The sequence below is a fragment of the Salvelinus namaycush genome, chromosome 24 (genome assembly GCF_016432855.1).
Source record: "Salvelinus namaycush isolate Seneca chromosome 24, SaNama_1.0, whole genome shotgun sequence".
Taxonomy (NCBI): domain Eukaryota; kingdom Metazoa; phylum Chordata; class Actinopteri; order Salmoniformes; family Salmonidae; genus Salvelinus; species Salvelinus namaycush.
This window is the reverse complement of record NC_052330.1, coordinates 23,584,540-23,599,056: the sequence shown is the minus strand read 5'-3', so window position 1 is coordinate 23,599,056 and position 14,517 is coordinate 23,584,540. Positions and strand designations below refer to the sequence as shown.

Genomic DNA, 14,517 nt, shown 5'->3' with positions numbered 1-14,517 from the left:
TTAAAAATCATACAAGCAAGAGAGCCTGAGGTAGCTGGCTGCCCTTCTGAGCCCCCTGTTCCCTCATCTTCCTCTCCTCTCTCCTCTTTTGTCCACTTCTCTCTTATTCCCTTCTCTCTCTCTATCCCCTCCTCTCCTCTTCTCTTTCTTCTTTTCTCTCCTCCCCCAGCCCATGTCTTATTTTTCCTCCTGCTCTGTCCTGATCCCTCCTCCTCTCTTGTCTTCCCTCTCTTCCCTCCTCTTCCCTTCAGTCCATCTCTTCTCCAATTCCTTCCTCTCATCCTCCTTTCCCAAGCCCACTTTCCTTTCGTCTCTCTTCTCCTCTCCCAGCCCACCTCTTCTTTTCCCTCCTCCTCTGTCCTCTTCTCTATCTTCCCTCAGCCCACCAAGCGTTTGGACAGAGCAGGGGTGGCATTTCAAACCCAGCATGGGAATATGCCCTTGGTAATTAGGCAAGAAGTGACCCGCTTTCATTGAGGGCTTCCTCCTCCTCCTCTCTCTTCCCTCCTCCTCTCCCTCCTCTTCTTCCCTGGCATGCATTATTCCCTGTGATGGGCAGAAGAATAACAGGAAGATCAGGAGATATGTTTGAAGCCACCACATTTGTTTTCCCATTGCTAAATGCTAGATTACCGTTTCTCTCTGGCGGAGGAGAGGAGAGAGGGATGGTGTTATCAAATAAAATGTTATTTGTCACATGCTTCGTTAACAACAGGTCTAGACTAACAGTGAAATGCTTACGGGCCCTTCCCAACAATGCAGATAGATAGAAAATAGAGAAATAATAGAAAAGTAAAACACATAACAATAAAACTATGAATAAATACACAATGAGTAACGATAACTTGGCTATATACACGGGGTACCAGTACTAAGTCGATGTGCAGGGGTTCGACGTAATTGAGTTATATATGTACATATAACTAGGAAGAAAGTGACAGATAATAAACAGTAGCAGCAGCGTATGTGATGAGTAAAAAAAGTTGACTGTGTAGTCCACGATCAGCTCCTGCCAGTTCTCAGACCTCCTCCTTATAGGCGGTCTGATCGTCATTGGTGATGAGGCCTACCGTCATGTCGTCGGTAAAGTTAATGATGGTGTTGGAGTTGTGCACGGCCACACAGATGTGGGTGAACGTGGAGTACAGGAGGGGACTTAGCTCTCACTCCTGAGGGGCCCCCATGTTGACGGTCGTGTTGACGGTCAGTGTGGTGGATGTGTTGTTGCCTAGGTTCTGACAGCTGATGCTTAAAGTTAGAGAGGGAGATATAAGTCTCCAACTTCAGTAATTTTTGCAATTCGTTCCAGTCATTGGCAGCAGAGAACTGGAAGGAAAGGTGGCCAAAGGAAGTGTTGGCTTTAGGGATGACCGGTGAAATATACCTGCTGGAGCGCGTGCTATGGGTGGGTGTTGCTATGGTGACAATTGAGCTGAGATAACGCGGGGCTTTACATAGCAAAGACTTATAGATGACCTGGAGCCAGTGGGTTTGGCGACGAATATGTAGCAAGGGCCAGCCAACGAGAACATACAGGTCGCAGTGGTGGGTAGTATATGGGGTTTTGGTGACAAAACCGATGGCACTGTGATAGACTACATCCAGTTTGCTGAGTAGAGTGTTGGAGGCTATTTTGTAAATGACATTGCCGAAGTCAAGGATCGGTAGGATAGTCAGTTTTACGAGGGTACGTTTGGCAGCATGAGTGAAGGAGGCTTTGTTGAGAAATAGGAAGCCGATTCTAGATTTAATTTTGGTTTGTAGCATTTAAAAGCAGTTGGAGGCCACAGAAGGAGTGTTGTATGGCATTGAAGCTCGTTTGGAGGTTTGTTAACACAGTGTCCAAAGAAGGGCTGGATGTATACAGAATGGTGTCATCTGCGTAGAGGTGGATCAGAGAATCACCAGCAGCAAGAGCGACATCATTGATATATACAGAGAAAAGAATCGGCCCGAGAATTGAACCCTGTGGCACCCCCATAGAGACTGCCAGAGGTCCGGACAAGAGACCCTCCGATTTGATACACTGAACTCTATCTGAGAAGTAGTTGGTGAACCATGCGAAGCAGTCATTTGAGAAACCAAGGCTATTGAGTCTGCTGATAAGAATGCGATGATTGACAGAGTCGAAAGCCTTGGCCAGGTCGATGAAGATGGCTGCACATTACTGTCTTTTATTTATGGCGGTTATGATATCGTTTAGGACCATGAGCATGGCTGAGGTGCACCCATGACCAGCTCGGAAACCAGATTGCATAGTGGAGAAGGTATGGTGGGATTCGAAATGGTCGGTGATCTATTTGTTAACTTGGCTTTCGAAGATTTTAGAAAGGCAGAGCAGGATGGATATAGATCTATAACAGTTTGCGTCTAGAGTGTCTCCCCCTTTGAAGAGGGGGATGACCGCGGCAGCTTTCCAATCTTTGGGGATCTCAGACGAAAGAGAGGTTGAACAGGCTAGTAATAGGGGTTGCAACAATTTTAGAAAGAGAGGGTCCAGATTGTCTAGAATGAAGTTATGGTCAGATTTGCCAAGTGGAGGGCGAGGGAGAGCTTTGTATGCATTTCTGCGTGTGGAGTAAAGGTGATCAATTTTTTTTTTTTGCCTTTAGTTGCACAGGTGACATGCTGGTAGAATTTCAGTTTCCTTGCACCGCCTCTGGATGAGCATTTTCTTGTTTTCTTATGGCCCTATACAGCTCGTTGAGTGTTTGTGGTGGTAAATAGACAGCTATGGAAAATATAGATGAAAACTCTTTTGGTAAATAGTATGGTCTACAGCTTATTCTAACTCAGGCAAGCAGAACATTGAGACTTCCTTAATATTATAGATTATGAGTGGAGGGAGAGAGCAATGATGTTAGAGGTGGAGAGGAGTGAAGGATGGTGCTGACTTATGTTGAGAGGTCATTTTAGAACAATGCGACCAGGTCTTGTTGACATCGCCGTTGAAAGCTTTACTGGCGTGGGCGTGTTGATCACACAGCTGTGTGTCTATGCATCCAGACCAACAATGCATCCAGACTCTTCATCCTTCATTCATCTATCCATATACCCTTATAAGGCCATCCCCAACACCCTTTCATTCCTTCATTAATTCCTTCATCCATTTCTCTGTTTTACAGCCCCTCTATCTCTCTCTATCCTTTCCCATTCTTACCCACCTTTATCCCTCTTGTCATCGTTCCCTCCAATCCGTTACATCTCTCACACAAGCCTTATTCTTTCACCCATCCCTCCTTCTAAATGTATTTTCTATATCTCCATTATTTTCTGCCCACATTTTATCGTCTAACCTCTCTCATATCCTCGTCCATCCCACCCCCTATGTTCCTTCCTCCAACCACCCTCATCCCTCTCTCCCTCCCTTCCTCCTCCCCCTTGTCTTCCAAATTGATTTTTATTCCAATGTGTCTCCCACTGTTTTAAACTGGCCTCTGAATCATCCTCCCGCCAGACACATCTTCCACTATCAGCCAAAACCAGAGAGAAGGAGAAGGTAAAGCAACTGCAGCCACAGACTGAGTCCATCCCTCCCTCCCTAATCAAATACAATTAACATCTGAATGCCATGCAGTAGACTGATGATCATTGGGGAGAATGAAAGAGATGAGCGATTAGAGTTTGTGGGGACTGTCATTGTGGTTCGTGAGGACTATGATTACGGCTTGTGAGGACTGATGTGCCAGGCTGACTGAAGTCCTAATCTGACCCCCTGGTGGAGAGGAAGAAGATCAAAGACTCTCATCACATCCCATCACAGGGCTCTAGCTGGGCCTGTCTGGAGTCACTGTCTCTGTCTGTCAGGCTACTGTGTGGTGTTGGTGGAGGAGACAACAGACACACAGTGAAATTGAACAATCTTCTAGTGAGGCTGTCCGATGTTGAGTGATGTAGCGGTGAAGACCAAGTTGTGTGATCCGTGGTGTCATCTGCACAGTGGTTTCGCAACAGATTAAATAAGGGTAAACTGTGATTTGTATTATGACTTGTTTTACAGTAAAGTTCATGAACTATGCTACATTTGGAAACATGCAGATTTGTTCCTGGTTCCGCGATTTACAGTAAATGTGAATGGCATAGGGTTGCAACATTCCAGAAACTGTCCCAAGGTTTTCCAGGTTTTTGAGAAATCCTGGTTTGTAGGATTATCAGAATCAGAAGGGAGGGAATCATCCAACTTGGAATCATCCAACCGCAATTTCTGAAAAATGTAAAAGCCCTAAATGAACAGTGTTTATTATTGTATTCATTCTATTCACACACATTTTCACACTAGTGTTATTCTGATTGTGTATCTGAGCTGCAGGGGGAGACGAAGATCTTGAAGCTGAAGAACCTTCGTCCTCAAGACTATGCCAACTACAGCTGCATCGCTTCTGTTAGGAACGTCTGTGGCATTTCAGACCGAAACATTGTCTTTAAACTCACCAACAAGACAGGTCAGTCTTCAAACTCACCAACAAGACAGAGTTGATGTTTTTAATTTTGCAATTTATAACACAATAGAACCCCAAATGTGGATTCAATGTATAAAAACATTTGTTGAGGATAACATAAAAAAGTGAAATACTTATTTCCATTGTGGTCCTCTTCAAAAAAATCAAACATGTTCCACATTCACATCTAAAAGCTGAATTCTAGTAAACATCACATGGCCAAAATAATGAAACAACTGTGCAAAGACTAAAACATACCACACTTCAATAGTCCTCCTGATAACAGTGGTGTCTCTCCTTGGGAATAGCTCGCAGAACTAGCCGGCCAGCATCCTACACTGTCCAAACATAAACTATAATATAATATTGTCTAAAACTCACTAACAAGATGGGTTAGTCTTCAAAGTCATGAACAAGACATGTTAGTCTTCAAACTCACTAACACGAGAGGGTTAGTCTCCAAACTCACTAATAAGAGGGGGTTAGTCTCCAAACTCACTAATAAGAGGGGGTTAGTCTCCAAACTCACTAACAAGAGGGGGTTAGTCTTCAAAATCACTAATAAGAGGGGGTTAGTCTCCAAACTCACTAACAAGAGGGGGTTAGTCTTCAAACTCACTAATAAGAGGGGGTTAGTCTCCAAACTCACTAACAAGAGGGGGTTAGTCTTCAAAATCACTAATAAGAGGGGGTTAGTCTCCAAACTCACTAATAAGAGGGGGTTAGTCTCCAAACTCACTAACAAGAGGGGGTTAGTCTTCAAAATCACTAATAAGAGGGGGTTAGTCTCCAAACTCACTAACAAGAGGGGGTTAGTCTTCAAACTCACTAATAAGAGGGGGTTAGTCTCCAAACTCACTAATAAGAGGGGGTTAGTCACCAAACTCACTAACAAGAGGGGGTTAGTCTTCAAAATCACTAACAAGAGGGGGTTAGTCTTCAAAATCACTAACAAGAGGGGGTTAGTTTTCAAACTCACTAACAAGAGGGGGTTAGTCTTCAAAATCACTAACAAGAGGGGGTTAGTCTTCAAAATCACTAACAAGAGGGGGTTAGTCTTCAAACTCACTAACAAGAGGGGGTTAGTCTTTAAACCCACTAACAAGAGGGGGTTAGTCTTCAAAATCACTAACAAGAGGGGGTTAGTCTTTAAACTCACTAACAAGAGGGGGTTAGTCTTCAAACTCACTGACAAGAGGGGGTTAGTCTTTAAACTCACTAACAAGAGGGGGTTAGTCTCAACTCACTAACAAGAGGGGGTTAGTCTTTAAACTCACTAACAAGAGGGGGTTAGTCTTTAAACTCACTAACAAGAGGGGGTTAGTCTCCAAACTCACTAACAAGAGGGGGTTAGTCTTCAAACTCACTAACAAGAGGGGGTTAGTCTCCAAACTCACTAACAAGAGGGGGTTAGTCTTCAAACTCACTAACAAGAGGGGGTTAGTCTTCAAACTCACTAACAAGAGGGGGTTAGTCTTCAAACTCACTAACAAGAGGGGGTTAGTCTTCAAAATCACTAACAAGAGGGGGTTAGTCTTCAAAATCACTAACAAGAGGGGGTTAGTTTTCAAACTCACTAACAAGAGGGGGTTAGTCTTCAAAATCACTAACAAGAGGGGGTTAGTCTTCAAAATCACTAACAAGAGGGGGTTAGTCTTCAAACTCACTAACAAGAGGGGGTTAGTCTTTAAACCCACTAACAAGAGGGGGTTAGTCTTCAAAATCACTAACAAGAGGGGGTTAGTCTTTAAACTCACTAACAAGAGGGGGTTAGTCTTCAAACTCACTGACAAGAGGGGGTTAGTCTTTAAACTCACTAACAAGAGGGGGTTAGTCTCAACTCACTAACAAGAGGGGGTTAGTCTTTAAACTCACTAACAAGAGGGGGTTAGTCTTTAAACTCACTAACAAGAGGGGGTTAGTCTCCAAACTCACTAACAAGAGGGGGTTAGTCTTCAAACTCACTAACAAGAGGGGGTTAGTCTCCAAACTCACTAACAAGAGGGGGTTAGTCTTCAAACTCACTAACAAGAGGGGGTTAGTCTTCAAACTCACTAACAAGAGGGGGTTAGTCTTCAAACTCACTAACAAGAGGGGGTTAGTCTCCAAACTCACTAACAAGAGGGGGTTAGTCTCCAAACTCACTAACAAGAGGGGGTTAGTCTTCAAAATCACTAACAAGAGGGGGTTAGTCTCCAAACACACTAACAAGAGGGGGTTAGTCTTCAAAATCACTGACAAGAGGGGGTTAGTCTTCAAAATCACTAACAAGAGGGGGTTAGTCTTCAAACCCACTAACAAGAGGGGATTAGTGTTCAAACTCACTAGCAAGAGGGGGTTAGTTTTCAAAATCACTAACAAGAGGGGGTTAGTCTTCAAAATCACTAACAAGAGGGGGTTAGTCTTCAAACCCACTAACAAGAGGGGGTTAGTCTTCAAACCCACTAACAAGAGGGGATTAGTCTTCAAACTCACTAGCAAGAGGGGGTTAGTCTTCAAAATCACTAACAAGAGGGGGTTAGTCTTCAAACTCACTAACAAGAGGGGGTTAGTCTTCAAACCCACTAACAAGAGGGGGTTAGTCTTCAAACCCACTAACAAGAGGGGATTAGTCTTCAAACTCACTAGCAAGAGGGGGTTAGTCTTCAAAATCACTAACAAGAGGGGGTTAGTCTTCAAACTCACTAACAAGAGGGGATTAGTCTTCAAACTCACTAACAAGAGGGGATTAGTCTTCAAACCCACTAACAAGAGGGGGTTAGTCTTCAAAATCACTAGCAATGCAGGTTAGTAGCTTAAAACTTAAAGCCGATTTATGGTCAATCTGATATCTGCAGTGGCCATACAGCATTTACCAATGCTGCCTCCGCAGAAGTCAGAGCATTCATACTTCTTGCACTTCGGGGAGCTGTCATACGCATCCAATAAATTGGTCGGCACCACTTATAAGGCACCACTCGTAGTGATTCAGGGCTAATCTCAATAGCCAGCCAGCTAATTACGAGCAATTGGCAAAACAAAAAGACAAGTGCTTGACATAGGAGCACAGCCAAGATTGCATGACGTAAAAAGACAGCACCATTTTCCCACCTGCATCTCCGCTTCAACCCTTAATAAAAAAAATGTGCTTTATGAGTTTGTCCCGCAACTGGCTCCACTTCTTGTGGCAAGCTTCCGCTTCCATAGATGAGGTAAAGAGCTCAATAGAATTTGACCAAAACAATGGAAATGCCATGGAAACGTTTTGGGGAATGATCTCATGAAGGAAAGATCCGGAATCTCCTCTTTGACCGTCAGCAAAATTAGCCTACATTTAGGCTATGTGTATTTTACACTATGCTGAGGTAAAAATCAATACTTGTATTGATGTCAACCCCAATACATGTTTGTCATCATCACCAATCAGCTGCATTACAGTTGAAAACGACTTTGACTACCACCACTGATTTATGTATGCTAGCTATGCTACCAGCTTATACGGACAGGAGTTAGCATTTAGCTGTCACTTCTTCTAAATCTGAAAAGGGACAACTTCTAAACGTTATGCAGTGAAAACATCCAAATATATCCAAATCAGACTTTAGTAAGCACATTGTGGGACTGTCACAATACCTTTTTACCACATCTATCCCCATTACCTCCCCAACCTCTTTCCAGGAGTTCAAACTCATTTTCGCATCCCAACATTAGGTATCATCAAGATGTTGATATTTGCAAACTTGTTCTGATAGCCTTTCATCAAGGTTCTCCATGTTTGTTGTGAAGGAAGTTGTCAAATAAGTCAGTTGGTGTTTATACAGGATGTACATCCCCCACCTACCATTAACCAATTATGTTAGTGCAGAGCTATACGGTGCTATGCAGAGCCCTTTGCATTGTAACAAAATTTGGGAGACGCACAGCATTTCAGTAAGGAGCTTGATTTGGCCTCCGAAGGCTCCGCAATTGCATCACATCCTTCGTATGGATCCTCGGCACTGCATTGCCGGATCAAGCATAAATCACGTTTACCAACAAGACACGTCAGTCTCCAAACTCACCAACAAGACAGGTTAGTCTCCAAACTCACCAACAAGACAGATTAGTCTACAAACTCACCAACAAGACAGATTAGTCTACAAACTCACCAACAAGACAGATTAGTCTCCAAACTCACCAACAAGACAGATTAGTCTCCAAACTCACCAACAAGACAGATTAGTCTCCAAACTCACCAACAAGACAGGTTAGTCTTCAAACTCACCAACAAGACAGATTAGTCTCCAAACTCACCAACAAGACAGGTTAGTCTTCAAACTCACCAACAAGACAGATTAGTCTCCAAACTCACCAACAAGACAGATTAGTCTCCAAACTCACCAACAAGACAGATTAGTCTTCAAGCTCACCAACAACACAGATTAGTCTTCAAACCCAACAACAAGACAGAATTGTCTTCAAACTCACCAACAAGACAGGTTGGTCTTCGATCTCACCAACAAGACATGCACCATAAAGTATATAAGAAAACACCAAACCTCTAACCTCTTCCTCTCCAGTGTCTCCGTCCATCAAGCTGCTAGTGGAAGACCCCATCGTGGTGAACCCTGGCCAGACGGTGTCCCTGGTATGTATCACTACGGGTGGGGAGCCCAAACCAACGCTGAGCTGGGTCAGCAGCTCCGACAGCCTGCCTGAGAAAAGTGTGGTAAAGGGTGGAACACTCACCCTGCCGGCCATCACCTCAGACGAGGCTGGTGTATACAGCTGTCTGGCCACTAACAACGTGGGCAACCCGGCCAAGAAGTCTACCACGATAGTGGTCAGAGGTGAGAGGGAGGGAGGGAGGGAGAGGGGATCAGGGCTGGGTGTTGGTGTAGGTCTAACATATAATATAAAGTATAATCTTTAGAACATCACGGTCGGCCATGTCAAGAGGTTCCAACGTCTTGGTGTAATGACATGGACTGTGATGGACTGACAGATGCATGGTCAGACATTTGAGTCCCACTCAGGCTACTCATGGGCTATATCTGTTGTTTTTTTGGGTGGGGGCAACTTTTTATTCAGTTTTGTCATTTTTCTTTTTCAGAGAGGTACAGGTACAAAACAAAACAATCGAATAAATGCATACAAAGATATACCAAACCCATTCCCCCCAAAATAATAACTGTATCTACTGGTTAAATGGGAGAAAGTGTGGTGGATGCCATCTAAGAGCCAACATCTTTTTTTGCGGCAGTGCTGCCAGAAGTAATCTTCTCTGATTGATTGAGATTCAAGGAGCTTTCATCGTTAAGTAACATAATAGATGGAAAGCATTGCATATTTAAATTCATGCACCTCTAAATTAATTTTGTAACTTTTCATATCAGATTTTCACCATTCAAATGACAGGAATGGTTACTGCAGTATGTTAGCATAATGTTACAACGATTGACAGATCTCATTGTGGATGTTACCTTAGAATATTGATCCTACAACATACAGCGCCAGCTGGCGACACATAAAGACTATATCCTCATAGCACATACAGGGGCGAAGCCCAAAGAATGGGGATGCATGTGAAACCACTCATTAAAGAGACTTATTAACAGGCCAATTAGAGTCATTAAGCCAAGGCAGTCTAGCTGAAGGCACTGCAGGCTGTTTGGCTATCAACTGGGATAAGGACTTAGTGTCCAAGGCTCTTCCCCTCGTGGTAATTAACCCATGGAACAGTCAATAATTGTAGACTTGCCTTTGGGAGCAGCCAATGGGATGAAGCCTTAGTTTTCAAGGCTCTTCCCCTCAAGGTAATTGACACATGGAGCAGCCAATAGTTAACTTGTCTTTGGAGGAGCCATCGGTGTTCGTATAGCAGTTTGATTTATACAAAAGTCTAATGTTGTGGTGAATTGGTATAATATTGAGTGGAAGACTGTGCTGCCTATTAAATATGAGGTCCCAGAAACTGGGAAGGCAGCAGTGAAGTAGGACAAACCTTAGCACAGTGCATTTGGACATGCTGAATATGACAGCTGGTTAGGATAGTGGTGGTGTGTGTGCGTGTGCATGTGTGTATGTGTGTGCACGCATTTGTCTGTGTGTGTGTGCATATGTGTGTGTGCATGTGAACAGATATGACACAATATGTGTGTTAGTTTATGTTTTATGTATTTGTGTGTGTATGTGTGTGTATGTGTGTGCGTGTGTGTGCGTGTGCGTGTGCGTGTGTGCATGTTTGTGTGAGGTTGTTGATCACACCCCTAGTCCTTGAGAAGCCCTCTCATGCGGGTGATGCCAAAGGGGCTGTCTGTTTTTCACAGATCTGTCCTCAGCAGATGGTGGCGTTTCTGCCCATGCTGTCCCACCAGCCGGACTGGCTCACCCCCTCCTACAGTGCTTTGTGTGTGTGTGTGTGTGTGTGTGTGTGTGTGTGTGTGTGTGTGTGTTTAGTTTGCCCCCTGCAACGGCTCAGCATGCTGTTGGCTCACCACAGCTCTACTGCCATGACCCTTTAATGCATTAACAGAACGAGACACGTCTCCAAGTGCAGACCCCAGATCTCAGGACTATGTTTGGCAACAAAAGGACACTTTAGTGACACAATGACCTGGACAATGGATGAGAGCTGTTCTCCAATGGATGAGAGCTGTTCTCGGCCTCTGTCAACACAAGGTCTATTCGTTAGAGAATGTGTTCGCTGCAAGGTACATGTGTGTGTGTGTGTGTGCGTGAACGTTGCATCCTTGTGCGTTTCATCCTTGTGCATTTTTAAAGCGGTTTGATTTGCGGGTGTGTGATGTGGGGAAGTGACTGGTGCTGGAGGTATCAAACATTGAGAATCAAACAATGTTCTGATGTTCTGTCGTCGTCTCGTCGTTTTGTCGTCTCGTTGCTTCGCCTGACAATTCCTCCAGGACTTTCTTCTTTCCAGACGACTCCAAAGGATACATCAGACATTCCAGTCAGTGAACACACACACACACACACACATGCATAGGCACAACCTCCCCCCAAACACACTCACCCAGGCCCTACACACTCTGTAAAGGCTGTTCTGTGTTATTAATAACACTGATATTAATAACACAGAACACCTGCAATAGGTTTCATCGTGGGCCTCCCTCCCGCTGATGTTATGTAGACAGTTTGTTAAGAAAAACAACCCACTCATGACGTGACTTGTAACAAACTGGCTTTTAGCGTGTAAATCAACATGTGAATGACTCTTATCAAATGTGCTCTGGAATAAATTGTTGTCCTGAGACGCATATATTTCCATTTATAAATGACAAATGTAATGGTCCGGATGGACGTGACCTGGCAGACAGACTGCAGAGTTGGGCAGCGGAGTGCATGTGTGTGTCCTGCTGGCCGCTGACTGAACTTGTCAATTAACGCAGAGGTCAACCACAAGGTCATTCACAGTATCAATGGCATGTCACTCGTCTCCATTCATACATTGGCATGTGTCACTGTGTGTGTGAGTGTGTGTGAGCATTAACGTGTGGAGGCAGGGTGTGAATGGGTGTGTGATCATAATCAGAAAGGGGTGTGTGGTGGGGGTCCGGGGTCCGGGGTTGGACGGTGTGTGTGTGCCGGAGGTCTGTTTGGCTGGGGACTGGTACTAATGTCTTTGTCCCCTGTATGTTTTTACCCTTTCTAACGTCACTGAGAGGAGGTAGGTAACAGGTAGACTAGAGGAGAGGAGGTAGGTAACAGGTAGACTAGAGGAGAGGAGGTAGGTAACAGGTAGACTAGAGGAGAGGAGGTAGGTAGCAGGTAGACTAGAGGAGAGCAGGTAGGTAGCAGGTAGACTAGAGGAGAGGAGGTATGTATCAGGTAGACTAGAGGAGAGGAGGTAGGTAGCAGGTAGACTAGAGGAGAGGAGGTAGGTAACAGGTAGACTAGAGGAGAGGAGGTAGGTAACAGGTAGACTAGAGGAGAGGAGGTAGGTAACAGGTAGACTAGAGGAGAGGAGGTAGGTAGCAGGTAGACTAGAGGAGAGCAGGTAGGTAGCAGGTAGACTAGAGGAGAGCAGGTAGGTATCAGGTAGACTAGAGGAGAGGAGGTAGGTAGCAGGTAGACTAGAGGAGAGGAGGTAGGTAGCAGGTAGACTAGAGGAGAGGAGGTAGGTATCAGGTAGACTAGAGGAGAGGAGGTAGGTATCAGGTAGACTAGAGGAGAGGAGGTAGGTAGCAGGTAGACTAGAGGAGAGGAGGTAGGTAGCAGGTAGACTAGAGGAGAGGAGGTAGGTAGCAGGTAGACTAGAGGAGAGGAGGTAGGTAGCAGGTAGACTAGAGGAGAGGAGGTAGGTAGCAGGTAGACTAGAGGAGAGGAGGTATGTATCAGGTAGACTAGAGGAGAGGAGGTAGGTAGCAGGTAGACTAGAGGAGAGGAGGTAGGTAACAGGTAGACTAGAGGAGAGGAGGTAGGTAGCAGGTTGACTAGAGGAGAGGAGGTAGGTAGCAGGTAGACTAGAGGAGAGGAGGTAGGTATCAGGTAGACTAGAGGAGAGGAGGGAGGTATCAGGTAGACTAGAGGAGAGGAGGTATGTATCAGGTAGACTAGAGGAGAGGAGGTAGGTAGCAGGTAGACTAGAGGAGAGGAGGTAGGTAGCAGGTAGACTAGAGGAGAGGAGGTAGGTAACAGGTAGACTAGAGGAGAGGAGGTAGGTATCAGGTAGACTAGAGGAGAGGAGGTAGGTAGCAGGTAGACTAGAGGAGAGGAGGTAGGTAGCAGGTAGACTAGAGGAGAGGAGGTAGGTAACAGGTAGACTAGAGGAGAGGAGGTAGGTATCAGGTAGACTAGAGGAGAGGAGGTAGGTAGCAGGTAGACTAGAGGAGAGGAGATAGGTATCAGGTAGACTAGAGGAGAGGAGGTAGGTATCAGGTAGACTAGAGGAGAGGAGGTAGGTATCAGGTAGACTAGAGGAGAGGAGGTATGTATCAGGTAGACTAGAGGAGAGGAGGTAGGTAGCAGGTAGACTAGAGGAGAGGAGGTAGGTATCAGGTAGACTAGAGGAGAGGAGGTAGGTAGCAGGTAGACTAGAGGAGAGGAGGTAGGTAGCAGGTAGACTAGAGGAGAGGTAGTAGATGTCAGGTAGACTAGAGGTAAGGAGGTAGGTATCAGGTAGACTAGAGTAGAGGAGGTAGGTAGCAGGTAGACTAGAAGAGATGAGGTAGGTAGCAGGTAGACTAGAGGAGAGGAGGTAGGTATCAGGTAGACTAGAGGAGAGGAGGTAGGTATCAGGTAGACTAGAGGAGAGGAGGTAGGTAGCAGGTAGACTAGAGGAGAGGTGGTAGGTATCAGGTAGACTAGAGGAGAGGAGGTAGGTAGCAGGTAGACTAGAGGAGAGGAGGTAGGTAGCAGGTAGACTAGAGGGGATGAGGTAGGTAGCAGGTAGACTAGAGGTAAGGAGGTAGGTAGCAGGTAGACTAGAGGAGAGGAGGTAGGTATCAGGTAGACTAGAGGAGAGGAGGTAGGTATCAGGTAGACTAGAGGAGAGGAGGTAGGTATCAGGTAGACTAGAGGAGAGGAGGTAGGTAGCAGGTAGACTAGAGGAGAGGAGGTAGGTAGCAGTTAGACTAGACGAGAGAGGAGAGCAGGTAGGTAGCAGGTAGACTAGAGGAGAGAGGAGAGGATGCAGCAGGTAGACTGGAGGACAGAGGAGAGGTAGAAGGTAGACTATAGGAGAGAGGAAAGAAGAGAGGAGGTATCAGGTAGGCTAGAGGAGTGGAGGTAGGTAGCAGGTGGACTGGAGGAGAGGAGGTAGGTAGCATGTAGACTCGAGGAGCGTGGAGAGGAGGCAGAAAATAGACTATAGGAGAGAGGAGAGGAGGTAGCAGGTAGACTAGGCGAGAAAGGAGAGGAGGCAGTAGGTAGACTAGATGAGAAAGGAGAGAAGGCAGCAGGTAGACTAGATGAGAAAGGAGAGGAGGTAGCAGGTAGACTAGATGAGAAAGGAGAGGAGGCAGCAGGTAGACTAGATGAGAAAGGAGAGGAGGTAGCAGGTAGACTAGATGAGAAAGGAGAGGAGGTAGCAGGTAGACTAGATGAGAAAGGAGAGGAGGTAGCAGGTAGACTAGATGAGAAAGGAGAGGAGGCAGCAGGT

General features: G+C 45.4%; 1 protein-coding gene across 1 annotated transcript in view; it reads left to right on the top strand.

Moving 5' to 3' along the window:
- The window catches only part of LOC120019360 (MAM domain-containing glycosylphosphatidylinositol anchor protein 2-like), a 261,309-nt gene that overhangs the window by 75,410 nt on the left and 171,382 nt on the right, over positions 1-14,517 (top strand). The window contains exons 5-6 of the mRNA XM_038962652.1: positions 4,304-4,442; positions 8,978-9,247. Coding sequence (XP_038818580.1) covers positions 4,304-4,442; positions 8,978-9,247 — 409 coding nt within the window. The remainder of the gene's footprint in view (positions 1-4,303; positions 4,443-8,977; positions 9,248-14,517) is intronic.